This window comes from Psittacula echo (assembly GCF_963264785.1).
Source record: "Psittacula echo genome assembly, chromosome: 3".
Taxonomy (NCBI): Eukaryota; Metazoa; Chordata; class Aves; order Psittaciformes; family Psittacidae; genus Psittacula; species Psittacula echo.
In genome coordinates this window covers 38,707,418-38,731,548 of record NC_137736.1, presented here as the reverse complement: position 1 = coordinate 38,731,548, position 24,131 = coordinate 38,707,418, and the positions used below count along the sequence as shown (strand labels likewise).

At 36.9% G+C, this 24,131-nt stretch overlaps 1 protein-coding gene across 1 annotated transcript in view; it reads right to left on the bottom strand.

Moving 5' to 3' along the window:
• RPGR (retinitis pigmentosa GTPase regulator) overlaps positions 1-24,131 on the bottom strand; it is a gene marked incomplete at both ends in the record, with an annotated part of 44,244 nt that overhangs the window by 11,793 nt on the left and 8,320 nt on the right. The window contains 5 exons of the mRNA XM_080613515.1: positions 5,410-5,568; positions 13,722-13,871; positions 15,126-15,284; positions 16,834-16,896; positions 19,455-19,547. Of these exons, the coding sequence (XP_080469641.1) occupies positions 5,410-5,568; positions 13,722-13,871; positions 15,126-15,284; positions 16,834-16,896; positions 19,455-19,547 (624 nt within the window). The remainder of the gene's footprint in view (positions 1-5,409; positions 5,569-13,721; positions 13,872-15,125; positions 15,285-16,833; positions 16,897-19,454; positions 19,548-24,131) is intronic.

Genomic DNA, 24,131 nt, shown 5'->3' with positions numbered 1-24,131 from the left:
CATGTAACATTTAGACTTCTGCATAAGAATCAAGAAACCACACCTGAAAGACAGAAGCTTTCTTTAAGCAAACCAAAGTCTCATATCCATTTTAGTAAATTACTTTCTCAGGATGGCTGATCCCTTTAAATTCTGTTTACAGTACTGCATTTGTCTTAAGATTTCTATGGAAACTGGCCATTTTCAAATTGTATGGCTTTACCTGATTAACATCATTATTTTGAGTGAAGTTGGGTTTTTTTCCCCACATTATCTGTAATCCTAGATGAAACAATGCCTTCTGAATTTGTGTTTAGAGTGAGCTGTTCTCAAATGCTAACTTGAAAAGTACAGGAAACTATTTTCTTTTCTCTGTTTCTACTGACAATGAGGATGGGCCAACCCAAAACCAGGTTAGAGGGGCACCTAAATTTTGCTCCTCTTGAATTTGCTTATTAGTCAGTTATCAAGGCACAAGAAGACAAAAACTTTGCACATTTCTTAAATGATTCACCTCTCTGTGAAGAAGTGAGCCCAAACTTCAGTAATCATCTCATTTAGCAGAAATTACTTCCTCCAACTTGTCTTTATAAATGCCTAAGAAGAGACGTCTATGGCAAAGCAATCTTACAGAATAGGTGATAAAATGACTCTCTTCAGTCTCCCCTTGCCCTGCCTCTGCTGTCCACTTGGCTTTGTGGTAAGCCAGTTCAGCAAGTCAGGTTTGGGAGGTGTTTGCTGCCTTGACCATTCCATAGTTTCCTATGGAATGGTCGAGGAGGCAGTGCCACAGTGGTACAAGGGGAGAAGAAAGACTTCTGGCCACATCAGCACAAGGGAAGCAGCACTGCCTCCAATGCATCACAAGGAAGGCTCAGCTGTATTAACAGCACCCAGAAGAAACAGCAGAAGTCCCATCTTAGCCTCCAAGCAGAAACTGCTGTCTCCACAGCATGAGAAGGACCCTTGAAGAATAGAGAAATGGTTCAGAGCTCGTACAAAAGCCCATGGCTTCATAGTTCCAAGTGACCTCCAGCACTTGAGTGCTAGGACTGCTTCTCCTTTACTTCCTACATTTTCTTTTTGGGAAGAACAGGGATATTTCCCTGTAACTGTGTATCTTTCACCTTTGCAGGAATCTTCTGAAATACTTAACAGTTTTTTAATCTCCATGAATCTTTTTTTATTCTGCCAATGGGCTATTCACTTTTACAATAGTTTTATTTTTAAACACCTGAAAAATGTTACTGTAAAAGTCAGCCATCAACACAATAGTCTGTTTTACCAGAGTTAGTAATTGGATTTGGGGATTTCAGTATAAATAGTACACAGACTTCAGAACGGTTTGAAAAATCTAGATAATCCTATATGGTTTGAACAGTCAGTTCTGTCATGAAAAGGTAGAGCTTTTTCATCCTTTTCATCCTCTTCATCCTCTTTCAAAAGGGTATCTTGACTTTTTAAAAGACATTGAGAAAGAAGATGAAAAATCCAACATTTTACATACTAACACACAAATGTGCTGTATTGGTACGTCAAATGATCTATTCTTGAAGGACTGCTTCTATTTTTTTTTTTCAGTCTTTTGTTTGAAGAGATATCTCTGCTTTCCCTCCTCTCACAGCATAAAAGGACGTAATATATCCTTTTATAGACAGGCTTATTCCCAGAGGATCTGTCATCATCTGAAAAAACCTGGAAGATATAAAGCCCACTCCCAATCATCTGCTGCTTCTTCTCAAATTTCTAGATTCACAAATTATTATTATTCTACCTTCTAAAAAGCTTTATTGAAAAAGTTTGAAAACAGAGATCCCTGCTCTGTCATATTTCTTTTGAAAGTGACAATATCAACAGCTTCCATTTTCAGTAGGAAGCATCTGCAAGTGTTGCAGGAGATGGATGCATTTCTTTCTCAGTCTCTGAGAGAAGTCACTTGCGATGAAGATATGATCTTCTTTTACTGGCTGACAGACTGTCCTGAAATGAATGTTTGTGCAGCAACAGTAAGAGAAAGCTTTTGCACAATAGGATTTTTAACTGTAATTCTGCTTATTCTCTAGAAAAACCAGCAAATACTAAAGGCAGAAGGACAAATAAGACTTGTAAAAAAGACGGTTTCCAATACCATATTCAACATTTTTAAAACCTTGTATCTTTAGAAAGGTTTTTTCCGAATCTTTACTCTCAACAGTTTAATTTTTTGTTCTCTCTGAAAAAAAGATTGAGTCTCCTATTTTGGAGTATCAGAAAAAAACCCCAAATATTATTTTAATACATACTTTCTACTATTTACTCTGATATTTGCTGGAGAGATTCCAAACAGTAGCTTGATTTAATAACCCAAATGGTCAGTGGTTCTGACCATACAAAATTGCCAATAGAATAGATAAGACAGTCATAAAAAAGAAGTCAAATGAAGTGCTTTGGAATAGACTGTATGTCTATTACAGTGTACAGAATAGAATGTATGAGAGTCAGTAAGAAACTTGCCTCATACTCACTAAGATAACTGCATTATGCTTTCTTCTAATTCGATAAACCCTAAGTAGAACTGATGACAAGAAATGAGCCAAGATGTGCAACAGTTTCTCCATATGACATTTTCTGCTAACCTATTCCAATGTTAAATGAGATAGATAAAACAGGGGAATATACAGTAGTCAGACACTTCTAATTTTTTAAAATAAAAATGACACATCCTGAAAAAAATTGAATGACCCTCAAAAAATGAAAGCTGCATCTGTATCGACCATGTTAATAAGCCAAACAGCACCCATTTTCATGGAAGATGATACACAAAATTCAGATTTATTTCAAAATTGCACTACTTTCCTAATTTAGGAAAATGAGCTTAAAAGAGGCATAAATGTTTCTGCTCTTTAAAGCTGTATTCCCCCATCAGAATTCTGAATTTGTGGTCACATCATTTCATCTCAAGAGGCAATATACACTTCAGTACTGATTTCAAGTTAAGTTTCTGGTGCAAAGGCTGTAATACATGTATGCTACACTCACTTTTTCAGTTATTACAGTGTCCAAATCTATATTTTTTCCCAATTTTTTCCCAAAATTTTGAGTCAGAAAATTTTCTGTACGACAACATTCCTGACAAAGTATCTTTTACTTAAGGCAGTATTTCCATTTTCTGTTCAAAGTGTCTTAGGTAGAAGTTCACAGCTGTAGCCTATTTAATAACAGCCGAATCACACTAAAAACCACATTTATCTGACCTTTTATCACAACAACTATTAATCATTGGGAAAATGTATGTTGTTGGAGGAGTCTTCTCTGGACTCAACTGGATCTTCTGGCACTCAATGCTTTGATCATCAACTACCAGCTAAGCCAGCACTGGACTTACCTGTCTTCTATTACAAATCTATTTCCATAGACAAGTAAACCTTGCATACTAAGACACTGACTTACTATGTTTCTTTCTTCACTGTATTTGTGTCTTGACATTTATATTTTGCCTTTTTGTTTTAGCTCTTGTACATGTTTCACTATAATGATGATGTCATCCAGGTATACATCTTCATACTAAATCTCTGCAACAGTCATTTGTTATAATGAAATTTTATCTCAAGAAAACACATTAAAACAAAACATCTCCTAGTTGGCTGCAGATTTATGGTCAATAAAACAATCAATAATTATAATAAAATTCTTTCTGCAGAATTTCACTTTATAACCCATGAAATAATGCTATGATTTATAAATTTTCTGGCCCTAAATTTAGGATTTTTATTTTCCTAATAATGATAATGTGCTTTTACTTAAAGAAATTCATTTTATGACATAGAATACTGCCAAGGTAAGACTGTATATTGGTGGAAGAGAGACAAAGGCATTGAAATGTAGACAAATATTTTCATTATTTCCTGGATTGGCTACTGTGATTTCCCCTTCATAGTCTTCTCAAAGGAGTTTTAATCTACACAGAGTCTTGCAACTTGAGTCATTGTTACACATAAACTTTCCCAGCACATCACTTCCACCTTTACTCTCTCCAGTGGCTTACAGTATAATACCACATCATATTACTTACAGTCTCCCTCATTTGGATTTTCAGTTTATATTTTAGAAATATTGGTTACATTACCTTGAAGGCACATCACCAGATTGCCAAAAGATGACTATTTAGCATTTTCAAAATATAGATTTGAGGACTGGTATCTATACATTCTACTTGTTTTTATAGCTTTTGCATTTTGGTAGGAGATTAATTACAGAGATATCATACAGCTGTGGAATTCATTACAAGCCAAAGCCAAACTTCCCTTTCCTACTTCTATCCTACTGTAGTTCAGGATAGAACTTGTGGAAATAAGTAGCTATCAATACTCCACACATCTCTTTGAAAAGTTAGTTTTCCATTGACACACAAACATTTAATAGAACAGTAATATACAAACTCTTCCAAGTACTATACATACAACCCTGTGAACTAATATGCAACAGTTGTATTTAAATGTATATATACAAGTTATAAAAATCATCAATGTCTATATCTGTCCTAGTTTTGCATGCATGCTAAAGATTCTGCTCAAAGTCAAGGGTAAATTCTGTATCATGAGATAACTTAATCCATTTAGGAATCTAGCTGATTGTGCATCTCCAACACTATTAACTATTTGACAAGTGACTTCCTAAATAGTCAAGGTCATTAAAATTTACTAGATAATGTAAGCTTTCCTCTAAAATTTTCCTCTTCACACCAATACCACTTCCAAACTCCTGAAAGGAAAGAAACATCAATCATCCTTGCTGCACTAGGAGATGCTGGCTTGTTACAATTCCAGTAACTCAGACTCTGTAAAGTATCTCTTAAAATGCAATTTATTGGAGCTAAAAATATAAAGAAAAAGAAAACATTATCAATAATCTTATATCCATTCAGATGCTGGGAATCCTGAGGTATGTGCAACTGAGCAGGCTTCCAGCTAGGCACAGATCCCATCCACGGAAGGCTACCCCATTTTGGTCATTTGAGCTCTTACAGGATTTTCTTACAAGCAAAATAACTCTACTCATCATTTATACTGTCAAATAAAAAGAACACACAGGAACTTGCTGCTGAAATTTTAGATAAAGGCAAGGACACACAAGTAGTCCTGGCTGCTACCTACTTGGTACTGTACTGCTTGGTAAGAGTAAGCTCCTCTGTTACAATTAGCTGGCTAAGTTTATCTAGTAGCCAAGGGATACGCACAACACAGGCATGAACATCAAACTACACAGGCACCATAGCACAGGCTATCCTATTACATGGATTTCTACCTCCTTGATGTACAGTGGTCTTCCAGTTAGGATCACTTAACATTTAAGATCACATCTTACATTTCAGTGGGATTTAAATTCTTTTAAGTGAATTGAGTTTACTGATTAAGTTATAGTGCTGTAAAAAAAGACAGTTAAATTGCATACCTGTCAGCACCACAGTATGTTCTCCACCACAAGCAACCTTATTAACCTTTTCCACAATTCCCATTACAGGCTGTGGGACTCTATTGTTCTTCAGCTGTTCAGGCATTAACCCCAGTTTCCCATTCTCAGGTTCTCCAAAAGTATACAGCTCACCATCTCCTGTGAAAATATAAAACAGAGTAGGGTTTCCAGCATGGACTCAGAATCAGGGATGCAAAAGACTGCTGCAGATTGTCGTGGTTTAAGCCCAGGCTGTAAATCAGAACCATGCAGTCTACTGCCCCCCCCCCCCACCTTTCTTCCCTCCGCTTCTGGAGGGATGGGGAGGAGAATCAAAAGAATGCAGCTCCCACGGGTTGAGATAAAGACAGTCCAGTAACTAAGGTATAACACAAATCACTACTGCTGCCACCAATAATAACAACGACAAGAGAAATAACAAGGGAAGAGAATACAATACCGCCTGCCGGAAAAGACAGCCCGACAGAAAAGGGGACGTGCCCTTCCGGGTAGCTCCCAGTTACATCCCCTGGCATGACGTGCTGTGGTATGGAATACCTCCTTGGCCAGTCTGGGTCAGGTGTCCTGTCCCTGCTTCCTCCTGGCCCCTCCTCCTCCCTGGCAGAGCATGAGACTCACAAAGTCCTTGGTCAGTCTAAACATCAGTGTTATCAGCTTTTGTTCCCAGGCCAAAAGTCAAAAACACAGTGCTGCAACAGCTACTAAGAAGGAGAAAAAACTGACTGCTACTGCTGAACCCAGGACACAGATACACATCAGTACGATAGAAAAGTGTATGAACATTAAGGGATAATTGAACATTACTTGCATAATTTCCGAACAGCTGTGCAAAACAGTCTGCTTTGATGGGACAAGGGGCTGAATTTTAGCCCCATCCAAGATGAGAACCGCAATATCTAGCCTGCAAGCAATCTAGTCTGCTATGTAAGTCTGAATTACCATTCAGGACAGCATTCTATACATCCTTCTACCATAGTTAAAACTGGAACATCTAAAATGTACTTCTGTCCTGGGTTCAGCAGTAGCAGCAATTTTTTCTCCTTCTTAGTAGCTGGTGCAGTGCTGTGGTTTTGACTCTCAGCCTGAGAACAGCACTGATAACACCGATGTTTTTAGTTGCTGCTCAGTAATGTGTACTCTGACCAAGGACTTTCTGAGTCTCATGCTCTGCCAGGGAGGAGGGGAAGCTGGGAGGAAGCAGAGACAGGACACCTGACCCAAACTAGCCAAAGAGGTATTCCATACCACAGCATGTCATGCCCACTATATAAACTGGGAGCAGTCACCTGGAAGGGGTAGATCACTGCTTGGGTCGGGCTGGGTATCGGACAGTGGGTGGTGAGTGGTTGTATTCTCTTCCCTTGTTATTCCCCGTATCATTATTATTATTGGTGGTAGCAGTAGTGGTTTGTGTTATACCTTAGTTACTGGACTGTTCTTATCTCAACCCGTGGGAGTTACATTCTTTCGATTCTCCTCCCCTTCCCTCCAGGAGTGGGTGGAGGAAGTGGGTGGGGGAGTGAGCAAGCGGCTGCATGGTTCTGTGTTGCCAGCTGAGCTTAAACCACGACAGTTCTTTTTGGTGCCCAACATGGGGCATGAAGGGTTGAGATAACAACAGATCTGACCGGAGTGTGTCTACTCGTATTTTTGATAAGCATTTATTGTTTTGGATTAATAGTCACTCGTCACAATGCAGATTCATTGGCTCTCAAAGTTGTTGCTCTTGATTTCAGAGTTTCAGCATGTCGTACCATTGCTATATTTACGATTTATCTACATTTATCTATATGTTTTATATTTATCTAAATTTCTGATTTTCCATCCTAAGGGTTCCCCAACTATTCTAATACGTCAGAGTGAGGGTTACATAGAAAACATTTCCTTATTGCCAGGAAAGCTTCAAGTTAACAGCCAAGTGTTTTCCACTCCTGAAAGAGATTATCTATGGGTTAGTGTCCTCATAGCAAATTGCGGCCCACAATTTGAAGTTGCAATTAATTACCAAAATAATCATCATACATTACTATGTAAGAAAAAATTGGGGTTTAATCCCAGTTGGATATAAGAAAGCACAAGGACAAACAAAACGTTCACATGGAGCTTGTCCAAGACAAAGAAAGGTTTAAACTAGTGTAGGAGCTACCTGCTAAAGCAAATCCTAAAAGATAGCTACCATTACATAATCAATGTAGTAACAAACCCCAGGCGTATACTCCATTATTTTTGGATATATGCAGATTTGTACTTCAGTACAAAATCTACATTTACTTCCAGAGAGATACCATTGAGCATTCACATATTTAATTTTACTGCATTTAGAGGCATTACTACCACATGACGCACAAGTATCTGAGAGAATCAAAGACTGAGAACCTAACTTCAATGGCATAATATTTATTTGACAAGCTTGTAAGACTTAAGACATTTATCCGCTGCCCAGACAATTTTACATGGTTTCTGTATTTTCCAAGTTCACTTCTGCCTCTCACAATGGCAGAGTCTTCAAGTACCATGCTCCTGGCCACTCAGGTTAGCAACTGAACTTATTTTTTCTACTGAGCACCCTAACTGCACAGAGAGGCTATCAGGGAATGACAGTAATACAGTCTTACTGAATGTCAAGCTTCCCGCAGGGTTTCACAGGGCTCAGGCTATTAAAAGTAGCCACCCACAATCTATTCACAGAACTACCTTCTCCTCAGCAACACAATGAAACAGGATAGCAGCTGTATCTCCCAACTATCATCATCAGAGATGTAACCCCATCCTGCCAGCTCTTTATTCTTTTCTATCATTTTGACATTCTCTTTCCTGCACACAAAAACTATCCCAATAAGAACACTTCATTTACCTGTATCTGTGCAGAAATACCATTTTTGTATTCTTCTACACTCCTAAGAGGTGCTTGCAGTCATTTCAACCTGTCTGTATTTTTTAAGAAATGGCAAATCACCTCAGCTGCAGAAAATTTCATTTCATTTCTAAACTACAGACTGTGCTCAGGTTTCTCTGTTCAGTTTGATTTTCTGTTTCAGTTCTGATCTTTATTCTTATACTTATGTACAGATATACTCTGAACAGGCTGATACTATGCAGTTATTTGCAGTAGCAGCAATTTTCTATTCTAAAACTGTAACCCAATGAACAACAACAACAAAAAAATCTACTCTATGTGAGGTTTTCTGTAGCCAAAATATTCTATTGACAAAAGGAGATTTTATTTGGGTTTATTTGGGATTCTAAGTGAAGAGAAAGAAAAAAAAAATTAAAATAACCCTGGTTTTTTGGAAGGTAAATATTGGTTTAATACCTTGGCTCTAACGCATATTTCTAGAAACAAGCTGATAACTCCCTCAAAGCACTTGAGAGTTAACTACTTGTGCAGTTCTCTTTGAAGAGACCAGCACTTCTTTTTAAATAATACTGCACTGCAAATATTAATCCAATCACAACCTAATTAATAGGATTAGAAATCCAAATGGCAAAGCTTCCATTGACTTCCCAAACTAATCAGGTTTACTACATTTTTTCAACTTAATAATCCAGCTAACAAAGATAAATGTATTTATTAAAGCAATGTTTTAATACATTATGCATCTCTTTAAAGCAAATAGTAGTTTAAAACCTACAAAAAAATGGCTATCAAGCATAAGAAGAATCCAATCAAACCCAGGTAAATTTTGAATACAGTATGTGTGCAGCACATCTGTATTTTAAAGCCTTGATCTACTGTGTGCAGTGCATCTGCATTTTAAGGACGTTCTGCTCATCATGGAACCTGGTTATTTCATTTTCTCCTCTCATATGGCTCATATGGGTCTCATGTGCTGAACTTTCCTAGTGTGGCACATTTTCTGTATCACTAAACTTTAGGACACAAGAGCACACCAACGAAATGGGCAAGAGAATGGGAAACTACCTTGCCCCTCAAAGGCAAAGGAGCATACTGCAGATGAGACAAGATATGAGACCTGACTAATGGTAGAGAACGGCAGCATTCTATGATCCATTGAATAAATGAAGAGATTAAAAAAAAAAAAAAAGAAAAAAGTGTTGATTCAAGACCAAATTGGTTAACACCATCTCAAACACTGAAATTCTGAGCATGGAAGTGTTTGTGGATGGATGATCTTTAAAAATGGTCCTTAAAAATAATGACAAAATACATTAAAAAAGGGACTTCAAAGCTATGAAAAGACATCTTCTCAGTGAGAATCTATCTTGACTTTGTCCTTGCTTACAGCAACAGTTCAGGCAGGGGAAGCACCAGAATAGGTCTAATACATTCAACTCCTTTCTGGCTCCACGAATCTAATTCTGCTGTAGACATCAGGGTACATTGGCTTCTCCTGCTCTCCATCTCCTCCAGTGGACAAATGAGCTATATAGCTTGCCAAGCTTAATGATATCTGAAAAACTGTCCCGTCTGGAGTGAGCATGGCCAAAGACCAGCCAAGTCCAGTTCTGTACAGGGACTCAAAATCCTTGCTACATTCTTTCTCTGTTGCACTGCGCTAGCTACAAAGAAGGAAAAAAAGAACTGTTACAGCTGAACCCAGGACAAAGACACACCTCTGACATAGAGACCTAACGACCCCCTCTGCAAAAAGAAAGGAAAGTAAACAGATGCTGGAAAAATATCCTAAAGAGGGCTGGAAACAATAAACTAAAAATTTCTTTTCAGTGGAACTGAAATGCTAAGTGGAAGAAAAAAATTCAGTGGAAGAATGCTAAGCGAGAAGAAAAGGAGCACCTTTCAAACATGGAGTAACCAGACCACCTTCCTATTTTGCATATGGAAATGACAAGCCATGGCCTTTGCTTGTGCCTAGTCTAATTTCAGAAGTGGTTTTTATTAAAAATAATTCAGGATATATTCTGATCTTCTACCACTGCTTTTGGCATCAGTGGGGCCCACATGTACATGGTAGAATACAGGTGACTGACACGTTTGGTAGTTGAATTACTGTCTGCAAAGAAGGCATTTTAAAACGTAAAAGTAAGAAAAGTGGCAAGTCATCCTTTTGGAACTACCAGATAAGAGACACTGCACTTGGCTTTATAGTAGTTAAACACCTATAGTAGTTAAACATGCCTACTAAAAAATCTTTTTTAAGAAAAAAAAAAAAAAAAAAAGCTGGAATCCATACTTTAACACTTTTTTCCTCAATAGTTTCTTATTAATGAACACGCTGCCCTAGAGAGGGCACTCTGTGACCACACTGTATTCTAGTACCCTCATTAGCTACCTTTCAGTTTTAACCCAGAAATGTCTGTAATCATAACAGTCTGCTCAGCCAGTATATAGCTTTTGTCAAATATAAATATATTAAGAAAGGGAACCATATGGTGCCATGACAATCAGTCCAGCCTGACAACATGCATCATGTCCTACATCCTGCCACTATGTTTTATTCTTAAAGATAGTGAGAGTTGAGCTTGTTTATCCCAGAGAAGAGAAAACCCCAGGGAGACCTTAGGGCAGCCTTCCAGTACCTAAAGGGGGCCTACAAGAAAGCTGAAGAGGGACTTTTTACAAGGACAAAGGGCAATGGCTTTAAGCTGAAAAAGGGTAAATTTAGATTAGCTATTTGGAAGAAATTCTCTACTATGAGGGTGGTGAGGCACTGGCACGGATTACCCAGAGAAGCTGTGGCTGCCCCATCCCTGACAGTGTTCAAGGCCGGGCTGGACGGGGCTTGGAGCAACCTGGTCTAGTGGAAGGTGTTCCTCCCTGTAGCAGGGGGGTTGGAACTAGATGAACTTTAAGGTCCCTTTCAAACCAAACCATACAGAAATACAGAATCACTTTCTTTTCCAGATATTTCCTCCAAAAGTATCTATTAAAAATAATGCTAATCACTCTAAATTCTAGTATTTTGCCATATCTAGTATTTGCTATATCTTATATCTTGCTATATGTAGCAAGATAAAACCATGCCATAAAAATACATGGAAAACTACTAGTGCCACGCAAACTTTTAAACATACTTCAAGGAATAATTCAGTAACTTGTGGAAATTCAGAGGAAAAAACCCTATCCATGTAATATGAATATTCCAATACTTCATAGTTATCTAGTTTGCTTTGTTCTACCACCCCAACATGCAGAGACAGAATACTAAGAATGTGAAACATTATTCTGAGCCAGACTAGCAAGTCCTACAGGCAAGTGTTTTCCGTAAGTGAAAAAGGAATCCTAATAATTCTAAGAGAATCACCTTTTTTAAATCAAAATCTAACAGCATAGTGCCTTGACTTCCTTCCTAACTAGGCTGTAAGAAAATTAAGGTAACTACATTTTTTCTTAAACATACTGCAGAACTTCGAAATTCATAATTTAATGGTTAACTTCACAGCTAAAATAATGTTTAACTACAGTACATGTATATTAATTGCACAAGATTTTTTTTAAACACTGTCTGGATATACACTGACACTAGTGCAACAGAAGATCAATTCAGTAAAAGTACCTGGATGTCCAGCACTAAATTTCTACGGTAGCTCTATGTAGTATGTTTCTATGGTATCAGTCAAATAAAACTGTCAGCAAGGGGCCAAAGGAAAATAATAAAGGAAAAAATATCCTTTCACCCCAAAAGAGGCCATCTGTGTGTCAGTAGTGTCAGCAAGATAGACTGAAGCCAATTTTGTGCAGGATTTGCAGATACTAAAGCTGAAAATTAAGGTTTTCCATCCTACACCTAGGCCTGTTTGAACAGTAAAAGTTCAACAAGTCACCATTTTCACAGGCGATAACCACTTCATCTTCCTATTAATATCTTCAGAGGCTCCACTTTTCTTACACAGCTGCTACTCTAATCCTTTTTTCTCACCCCTTTCCATTAAAATTTTCTACTTCCTTAAAGCACTTGGCACACACAGTTCTCTCCTCGCTCTTAGACACTTGTCCTCAACCTTTTTTCTAGTGACAGCTTTTGCCACATCCTACTGCAGTCTCGTCAGAGCTTTGGCTTTTGGATCTAGAGCAGAAATACACACGTTCTTACTATATCACTGAAGTAAGGATATCCCCCCACTTTTGCCCCACATTTATTTCAAGTTCAGGAAGTTGTAGATTTCATAATAGCTCCTGGACAAACAAAGGCACCTCATTCATTTACTGTAATAAAACATCTTCAATAAAACTTGCACACTACTAGCATAACAATATTTGTCCACCATAGGAAGTTCTCATTCTGTTGACAGCATGTTCTCGAAGAGCTGTATAGATACCATATGGAAAAATAACATTTCTCAAGTAACCTGAGAAAAGTACCTGATAGAACAGTTCCTGGGTAACCATTAAAAGCTTTACAATCAAAACTACTGATCCTTTAAAATCTGTAATTACTCTGAGGGGACTAAACTGTAAAGCTTAATAATATAAATCTACAGAATTCATGGCTGCTCATATGTAATACCACCAATAGTGGCTAATAAATTCACCCATAAACCCATTATTAAAAAATTAGGGGCATCATCACTTTGGAAACCAAGAGAGATGGGAAGAGAGAGGTGGAAAGCAACTAAGAGATGTGTTTGTTTGGAGATACCAGTTTACTGCCACATATGCCTCTCCTCAGATTGTACACTGCCTGTTTAACTGACTTTAAAACTTAAAATTTAAGACATAACATCAAACTTTGACAATAATCTTGCACTGCTAGCAAATACGATCAATTTTTCCTCAAAGCATAGTAAGTATATTCAATACTTACATTTCTAGAGAAAATGAAAATTATTATTTGATCATGACAGAAGAAGAATCTCAAAATAAGATGGACTATTGAAACCACAGCATTAATCCATATTTGTCATAACCTTCCCGAAAATAAATTGTGATAAGATAGCTATTCTTTTTCATATACTTTCACACAATGATGTGCAAATGCAGAAAATTAACTGCATTTTCTTTCTCACGGTACTGTTAATCCAAAAATAATCATAGAATCATAAAATAGGGTTTGAAAGAACCTTAATGTCATCTAATTCCAACCCCCATAATAATAAACAAATATAGAATAAAAAATACAAATAAATATATAATATATTACATACAAGTTCCTAAATAAATCAATGAGGACCACATTTTAGAGAACCTGTCTGGTAAAATCTCTCAATGTGATATAAAACTATATAGATGACTTTCTGCCACATTGCAGTGCTAAACAACTATGGCACATATAGTTTCAAAAGTAAAGAATGCCTAATTAACTACCTTTACAAAGACAACAATATAAGAACCATTGGCTTCTCTTCACTAACCACTATTCTCATTCTCTTACCTGTTATCAAGGCAGAGTGATAATATCCACAGGATACAGAGGAAACAGGTTTTCCAACATCCACTTGACATGGGATGCTCACACAGGCTTCATCAGCCAAGCCAATCTGACCTTCTGAATTGTCACCCCACATAAAAAGCTGCCCATCCTCTAAAATGAAGAGACAGATAGTTAACAGATTTTAAACCAAAATTAATAAAAAGTTAATATACCCATTTAAGAGCATTTCATAAACATGGTATTAGCATGATCATACTAAATGTTACGTCCTAAGGGACATAAATGGTATTTAGCACAATGCAACAAAACAGTCTGAAGTAAGAGGGTACCCCTTAAGCTTTTCAAAACTGACACAGAACACATAGTCATTGTGGATGTTAGATCATAAACAGCAACAGGAAAAGTACTATGCAAAAATATCCTTTCAAAAAGAGGAAGATTGAATGTGTAAAACAATTAAGTTGCCAGAGGTCAGTATGAAAATACTATGGTGAATTTAAGAGATTATCTTATTTCTAGTAGCAAGTCACGACTTTCTCATTGTTCCAGGCTCATTAAGATCAGCTTTGACACAAAGACCTATGGCAGCAGTTATTTTTGGTGGGAAATTGTGCATTAAAAAATGCACCGTCTACAGTGCTACTGAGATGCTGTTGGGAACTAAAATCATTTAAATTTGACTTACAAATCTCTGGAGAATCTTAGCAATTGTCACCAAAAAATACAAACCAAACAAGCAGGCTAGTGCGTCTCTCAGACATTCTTATGCTGTCACTGTCACATTCTGAAATAACAGCCTCAGTAACTCATCCTAAATATGTGCAGAAGAGCTGCTTTATACTAAAACTTGAGAAATTGTATTGTAGGGTAACAAAGGACCATTCATCCAATGGTTAAAAGTATTCTGTGTGGACTTCAACTGTCACAATTGCATAATTTTGCCACCAGTGAAATAGGTCATAGGTTAAGCCTCTTGGAATTAGTAAAGAAACAGCTGTGCAACCTGTACCAGTAGACCAAAATAGTTGCTTTAAGAACTGGAATTAGAGAAGCTTAGCTTTCATAAGATTCGTGTTTGTAGCTGGCTTCCCTGGAAATTAACTCAAGATTTTTGTCCTTTTGAGCACTAAGGTAGCATGGGTTGAGCTTCCATTGCAGACCGTTGCTCGTGGAAAAGGTGTTACTTTCACAAATACTGTAGGAAGTTAATGAGACTGCCATCCCTTACCTGACTGTGTTGAAATAAGCAATTTGCTATCAAAAAATGACTATTGTTAATAGGGAAAGAAGTCAGGGAGGCATAGAAAATACAACCGCATATGCAGAAAGAAGGCTGGAATGAATGTTTTCCTGGAACACCAGGCCGGACACACAAAAATAGATGTTATTAGTGGTTGCTCTTACCAGTTACTGCTGCTGAGGTGTATGATCCAGCTGCTAGCTGTTTGATCTTGTGCTGGTTGGTAAAAAAACTAATTAAATGAAATGTGGTCCTTTCCTCTGTGTCACCTAATCCCAACTGACCTTCACTGTTACCTCCAGCAGCATACACATTTCCTTTTTCTGCATACAGAAAGCACATGTAATACACAGAATGAAGACATTCTCATCAGTGGTAAAAAGACAGAGAAACTGGAGTAAGTCATTTAAAAAAATATTACAGGAAAGTTGGGGTCTACTGCCCTGAAACACCCTCAAGTTGACATTAGCAATTTCTGTTCTAGCTAGCAAAGAGGCTTTCCTGAACATGCTTGGAATAGAACTTTCTAACAGCCATACATGCATCTCTGTCCATTCTGGAGACTAATCTAAAAAGTAAATATAATCTGAAGCTCTGCAAGAGCTCTGAAAAAATGCTTACTAGAAGGCCTGGCAGCCAGAAGAAGCTCCATCCCCAAATAATGCATATTTTAAGACACAGCAGGAGGAAAATTGTGAATGATGTCACAGGCAAGATAACTGAAGTCATAGTAGTACGTAAATTAAACAGATGCATAACTTGACAGCTTTGAGTACTGTGAATGAAGAATATTACTGCTTGGGTTTTTATTAGCAATATATTACTAATTTTAATATTGAAATCACTTTTAATTAACTACGTCTTTCTTTTGTTTTAGAATCTTAAAATTTAAGTTAAAGGTGATGATAGATATCTTTAACTTAACATTACTTTAAGATTTATACTTTTAATTTTAGTATGTTTCACATCTAAAGTGCTCATCTATGATGAGAAAGATAAGGCCCATCAATAACCCAAATCCAAACACAAATGTGATAAGAAACTGACATACAATGTATAAATGGTCCTTGCTATATAAATGGCCACAAATTATCTAGCCAGCATGCACACTAAAAGTGACTAATACTTACCCTCTGCAGTCTTGCACACTCAACTGTTATTAAAATATTCTGTTTTATTATAATAGTCTTATTTACAGTGCTCAAGGTCTCCACATATACAAACCTCCTAATAATCAAACAATCCTCTTCATAACATTATTGCAAGCTAAATGATGGCAACCACAAAGCTGGCTATTCCATTACATAAATTTTAGAAGCATGACAAGAATTTGCATGAATTCTCTGTATACTGTCTCTAAAACATTACCTTTTAGTTCAAATTTAATTTATTTGTGGATTAATAAATCAACATGTCATTGAAATAGCAAACTACTTTGTCTAATCAAAATGCAACAAAATATGAAGAGTTGAAAACATTCAGTTCTACTATATTTACTTAAATATGTTCACACTAATAAAAATAAATTACTTGTCAAAGATAAATTTGAGTACAGACACATAAAAAGTATTAATATACTTTTACAGGGCTTAAAATAAACGTTGGTAATTGCTAACCACACCTCAAATGCCAGCAAGACATTTTTTTCACCTGTCTATTGCTAGCAAACTCCTATACAATATCATTTTATAATCTCAGACTAAATCAAACATTCAAAGAACTGGATACCAAAACACCAAGTTTTAACAGTCCCATTTTAATTTTTTTTCTTCCCCAACAATCATGGAGTTCCTAATATAATTTTGCATGACAGCAAAGGAAGAAATCTATCTTAAATCTATCTTTAATATGTATATAATATAGGTTACATACCTGTGTAAACTAAAGTGTGGTTTCTTCCACAAACAGCAAGTTTCATTTTTTCTGGTTTTAATGCTATGAATTAAAGTCAAAAAGGGAAGGAGAAGTTATAAAGAAGCTGATATTTGGTTCACCATCAAAATGTTCTACGCTCTAGGGGTCTGTTTTTTTTCATATTTTTACCAACAGAATGATTACAAGATTCATTGCCCATCTGAATGTAGCATATGACTTATTACATCAGGCTTCCCCCAAGACAAGAAAACAGATACAGACTTTAAAAACTTATAGCGGACACTCAGGTTGAACTTGATGATGCCTACTTCATCCCAGTGCCACATTCCCCAAAACTGACCATTTGTGGGATATGCCTCAAAGAACCCGTCAAGTTGCACGACAAAATGCATCATCAAAGCTGTCTTCAGTTTTCATTACCAGTACTATACTTAACTCCCTCTTACATTTTTCCCACTATTTTAAATCTTTAAAATCATACCATTCTTCAGTCTTACCATCCCTTTGTTATGCACAGCTACCTTTTTTTGCTAGATTTAAGCTCTGCACTGCCCTTCTATTGATCACTAAACTCAATTGCTAAAGACAGTCCTACCTGGATTAGTGCCTAAAATTTTTGGAGGTACCATAATGTCTCAATTTCAGCTCAGTGACCACTCACCCACTGCATGTGCTTCTTTGGAGTCTGGTCACTGTGAAAGACTGGGAATGTATGCGAGAAGAATCAAAAGCTATTTTGGTGAGAAAGAAAGAATAGAAAGGTGCCTTTTCTCCCACGGCAAGTGTACTCCAGTAGCTCTTCAGAAACAGAGGAGAAAAATCTCACCAACTTTTCCATCCTCTCCCCAACTACTGATGGTTGCCAATGGTTTATCTTCTCTCAGCTATGTCCATGTGCCCTATACAACGCTTTAAAAACAGCATTACTTTTACATAATATATCAGGTTTTCCAATGTACGAGTCCATGACAAAGCCAACAACCATCAGCCCTTTCCCATCCCCTTTTCAGCCCTCCTAAACAACTTTCATCAGCTCCATAACATTAGATCATTAGATTATAAGTCTCTTCTGTCGAATAAATCTATCTACCTGAGAATGAAATGTCTCCGGTCTACCACACAGACAAAACAAAAATTGCCCAAATGCAGGTTCCTGTCTATCCCATTCAATACTTACCACTACCACCAGGCTGGAACCATAGCACTTCCATGTTGGCATCTTAATTTTCTGCTTTCTATCCCAAAACTCTGCCTCCAACTTCAGAGATGATCCTAATCTGCTCTTGAGAAGCTTGTGCTCCCTAACCTTCTTCTCACTTAGGCTAATCAACTGTATTTGATGAGCCATGCCATATTTACAATCTTGCTCGTAGTTTTTCATAACAAATTTCATTAATATCTAGTCAAGTCCCAAAAGATACTTTCTCCAAAAACATGCAGGCACAACCATTTGGCCCCAAGCAGAAACTGAAATGCAACCCCATTCCCAAAGCCAAAGGTGATGACTGAAAGCTGGCAAGAAAAGCTTCAGGTCTTTCTGCTGCTGCCTACTGCCACAAGAAGAAAGATACCCCCCTCGCGACTTTTTTCAATGGATGCCAGTTCTGGTTTAAATTGCTGTCATCTCTCTTTGTCTTTTATTCTGCATTGCAATTTGACAGTAAAAACAAAAGTTGACACTCAATCCATTTAAGCCAAAGTAAGAACCAATCTCTCACACGGCTGACAAAAGATGTGAACCTGAGAGTAACTGCATTCTCCGCTGAAGTAAAATAGAGAGAGAAGCAGATAAAGGACAGTAGAATAAACTAAATCAGGAAGAAAAGAGTTTGAAGAAGAAGGGTAATTTGTTTTTAATAATAAGATGACAGATCAATCTGCTGGCAGAAAAGATGAGTATAAACATCTGGCAGTGAAAGAAATGTGTTAATAGGATAGATATGATTTGACATAAGTAAGGGGATAGAGAAAAAGTACTTAGTTTTGTTGCATAAGATAAAACCAGCTAGGAAATATGAATAAGGTAACAGTACAATGAGAACATATTTTACACCACATGAAAGAATATGGGCACTTATTTTACTGCTTCATACAAATATATTAACTTTTATGGCCTCTTGGGTGCTTCTTATACTTGCTAAAAATGCAGCAATACTTCCAGAAAGTTCCTTATAGATTTTTTTTTTCATTTATAAGGGTAATAAGACAAAAGTGATACCAAGGTTATACAACGCTGTTGGAACTCTGATTTCTAACATATAGACAACAGTAAAGAGATCAGTGTTGATTAATGTTGCAGTCACAACACAGATGTGGTTTGTTAGAAAAGACAGGTATTACATAAAATGAGAGCCCTCCAAAAAAAAAAAAAAAATGGATTCTATCTATCTGAAGTAATCTTCAGATGAAAAAGGTCCCAGAATCTGGAACTGATGGAAAATCAGTCAGGGATCCCTTAAAGCTACCTTTATGAGCTTCTGCAGTAATATGCTACATGTGATGAATAAAGAAGGCAGAATCAGTTATTTTGGAACTGCATCTTACAAAGTACCTTTTCACAAGGGTCTTCTTTCAAAAAGACAAAAAGAATATAAAAAAATTTGAAAAATTAAACAAACCTTTAACACATGTTGGTTTGCTGACAGTGTTCTTTGATCCTAGTCCTAATTGTCCCCAGTTGTTACTGCCAAACATGTATAGTTTACCATTCCCTGAAAAAAAGAAAAAAAGCACAGTCAGAACCCATACAAGTATCTGAATACCTCACTCAAGACCAGACAGGCATCCACACACTATGCTATTTATTACTTCTTTTTTAAAGTAAGGTTAAAGATTAGTATTCAGTAATTAACGTCCTTGTGATTTTTCAGCATGAAAATAGTAATTGCACTGTTTAAGCAAGAAATCCCCAGCCAGAAAAAGGGACAAAAAGCAGAACAAACATTCTCTTCTTCAATTGCACGATAGATAAAGTGCTCTTCAGAAAATAAAATGTTGTACGTTTGGTCACATCCTGCAGATCAGGAACCACAGTATCTATAGGCCTACTTACAAAATAACACCACATTTAACTTAGCACTCACATCTTCTTTCCCAAAGACAGGAATGAATAATACAGCTATATTAGTAATACAAACACAATTTTGCAATATTCAGCTTATTTTGTTGAGTGTGGGCTATTTCTTTTACTGTTAAATGACTTCTCTCAGAATGATTTACAAATTTGCACCTCTACAGAACACAGTTTCTGATAAATTTTTAACTGTTTACAAATTGTATTAATATTAATTTGTTACTCTGCATATAAAGAAGGAATACATAAAACCACCATGCAGTCAGGGAATTTTGAAAACCTAAATGCAAACATTAGATTACAAATCTTCAGCAGGATCAATGCTAGAAGCCTATTTCAATGAACTGTCATAATTCCAAATAACCAGTGGTTAACAGGATGGTATATGAACAGATGAAACTTCTATGATCAGGCATGCAAATTAGATAGCCAAAACTGACTACTGACAATACCTTAAAACCATTTTAATTTCATTTCATTTTTTAAACTATTACCTTTTTTAAAGCTGAAGTTCACACCCAAAGATAAAACCCTTGCTCCAGCAGAAATCTTTGCAAAATGAAACTGATTTGTCAAAAGACAAACAAACAAACAAAACCCAACAAACAAAACCCCCAATACTTTTACCACTGCTAAAAGGAGTTTGTTTTCTTTTGATGAAGGTCTGCAGAGCTTTGTGAGCTAGACTCCATTACAAGGCTGACACATAAATAAGCTTTGTCACCCTAGCCATCAATAATTACCACATGATCACAAGGCATAACAGCAACTTCACATAACAATGTCAAAACATCATGGCTGTTAGTACTTCAGTAGTAGTGTAGGCTCCCAGTGAAAATTCCCAGTGAGTTACAGAGACTTTGAAATGATACTAAAATGTTTAAAATATAACAAAAATATTTCTTCTGTTTAAAAAAAAATCCTTTTCTTAATTATATCCATACAGCTAAAAAATGAAACAAAACAAAAAAAAAAACCAACTCAAAAACCCCAACAAACACACAGACCACCACCAACTAACAATAACTTATATCTAAAGTCCCAATGAAATTTTTAGATTTGATAATTTCTGGAACATGGTGCTATGTGTCAATATTATGCCTTTCCAAGAAGGCTGGAAGTAAAGAAAGTCTGAGGTCAAATCTACGCTCACAGGGTTTTACTAATTTGATAATGCAATCACATCAAAACACATGCAGAGCTGTCTGTCACTGAGAGCAAAACACACCTTAACAGAAAGAATTTTTATTAGCAAATGGCATCCTATACTTGTGTATGGTTCCATGTATCCTTGGTTTATACTGTTTAACTGCCTTTATAAGACAGTAGTTCTGTAGGAATATGGTGCCAAGCTGCTGTAATTCAAGCATATTCTATTTTATCCATTCAAAATTCTAACAAGTCATGCCTTCCATAGTATAACCTGCTGTTTCTTACACCAGTCTTTAAATTCTCAGGCAGTGCATGTTGAGGATTTCAGCTGGTATTTCCCAGCTACTGAACGAATGCCTTTAGTAGTGCTTCATGAACCAGGGGAGCATGACAGATGAGGTTTCCATGTATCACAGTAGGGTATGATAATAGCAGGCAGCCAAGTATTCCTACTCGGAATTATGTTTAAAGGTACGTTCAACAGATTCCCCCACCCTGCTTTCTAAATTACATTAGAGTGGAAGGGAAATAAAAGGGGAGACAATATATACAGACTTTGAGCACTTAGTACAAGATTCTATTGGAAAGCTGTATCTAAAGAAAACATAAGAGGTAATATTTTGGACAGAGTATCATATGCCAGGCACCATGATTTATTTATTTATGCTATTTTCTCAATAAACTATGTTAACATTTCATTTAAAATTCATATACAATTCAAATACATCTCATGAAAACAAGACTGACATCAGATTTGTTAGGCAAGTTGTGATATTCTCAAAATAAAAGCTTTATTGGGCAATAAAAAGTCACACTTAGGACGTTTAGAGTCACACAAACAAAAAAAGTGCAGCATTTTGCTTGCTCCCACACATATCAAAGATGAACACAAATGTGTACTAATCTTTCTCATTCGCCCCTCAAAGTTGATGCAAAAGATGCTCTGATGGCCTGTTGGTAAGCAGAAAGAATAAAAGGAATCTGCTGTCCAAAGACCTGGAAAGATTCCAATGTCTCTTTGGTGTAAATTGTTGAATATTTAATGCCTTACAAAATGTAAAATTACATGCATACTATCTTGTTGTGGTTACATATGCACCTCTTTTCATTCCTACTTTAATACTTGATACTTGTTTCTTTCCTTCTACCCTCTTACACTGGGGCTTCAATTCTCTCCAGAGCTCTGAGTCCAGAAAATGTCTTCTGTCGTTGCCATTTTCCCTCTTTTGAATAGGATTAGTCTCTTTGATCAAATGTGGGTAAGCTGCCTAGGATATTCTAATCAAGAAAAGAAAATTAACAGAAAGGCACTGGGAGAAGATTCTTAAAAATATGTGCAACATCACTTATTTCACATCAGCTCTCAACAAAATGAACAAATTTCTTTACAAAGCTCTGAGTTACACAAGATGCAGGAAGTGGGCTGTCAGGATCCTTGGGCCAAAAACCATAAAAATGGGGGAAGAAACATTATTAAACAAATTCCAAGTGATGTTGGAAGATATACTGCTTGTGACTGTGTTAAAAAACTAAAGAGGACAACTGCTTAAAAAAATTCCTGCTTGAACATTTTAATGAAGATTGTGCTAATGGTAGACAGCAGATAAATAAACAAACACAAATTTCAATCCTAAACACTAAAACTGGAGAAGGAAATGGTTTTCCAACTAATTCAGCAAGCCAACTCCAAGTCAGAAAGTAACTCAGTGGTCCTTTCTATTCCAACATACAGCCACAGTATGTAAATAGAATTTTGAACTCTTAAGTCCTGACCTAGAAAGCCAGAGTGTTTTATAATTACTCTACACTTTAATTTCTAAAAGTCATATGGGAATATTGGTGCTGGGTAAAATGAAAGAAGTATTTGAAAATCTATGAATATTTTGCTTAAATGCTAAATATTAGTTCCTGTACATTACCTTTATTTGAATTCAGTCAAGATTCAGTGCTAGATGTATCTGTTTCCCCTGGCCAAAACCAGCTCGAATAACATTTTGTATCCGTTTGAGTGACTGTTTTACTTATGATCATTGAGACATGTTAGTGTAAATCTGGTATTTTTCTACTAGATTTGAATCTACCTTGTATTTCCATGGTTCTCTACATATGTAGATCCCACTATCTCTGGAAAAAAAGAAAAGGAAGGGGGAATTTTCTGATCTGCAAATAAAGACTGAAAATATAATGAAGCATGCTTTAACACACACCTTCTTCAGATAATTTTCCTTCCTCAGTAATGCTTGTCTTTTATCTCTTCCATGTCAGCTTCAGCTGGATTTCAAGAAGCTCCTGGCTTCCCACAAGGTTTGTACCCTTCTCAGTAAACTAATTATTGGCATGCGCTTCTGAAGCTTTTATTCCAGGCATTACTGCAGTCCAATGTCATTCACCAAGGACTATAATTACACTGTATCATCCAACTCCATCTAACAGCAGAAATGTGAGGTGCACACGGGCATGCACAGGTGTGAAGAACAAATGAGGGATAAAGATTTTCTATTTTCCTTCTTCACTTTTTCGTATGACTCCAGTTTCTCCACCTTCACTCGTCGTTGATCAGTACTTTACCCTCAACTTTGCCTCTACTTTGGAATGTCCAAAAAAATCTTCTGGTACCAAAGAAATTTTGTACTCGTGCTTCTACAGTTCCTTCTCCTCAAAAGCTTTGAGAAAATAAAGATCTGATTATCTAGAAGTTTCCCTGGTGACATATGTGCACACTACCTCAGAAAAGGCCAGCTAGAGACATTTTTGAAACATGCTGCATATATGAAAATAACAAGGACAAAAGAAGTCAGCTGATCGGAGCTAGCACAGCTAGAGCCGGAGCCGGCACGCTTCAGAGACCACGAGGGTCAGAAGAGATTAGGAAAATCAGAGGGGACAGCGCAGAGACATCGCGATTCCCGACATCTCCCGATCCCCGAAGCCCCAGCAGCCCTTGCGAGAGAGCGGCTGACGTGGCAGGGGGCGTTCCCGCGGTAACGGCGACCGCACCCCTGCCCCTTGCCTTGAAAGAGCCTTTGGGAGGGCAGCGACCGGTCGCTGGCCACCAGGCGCAGGGAGGAAC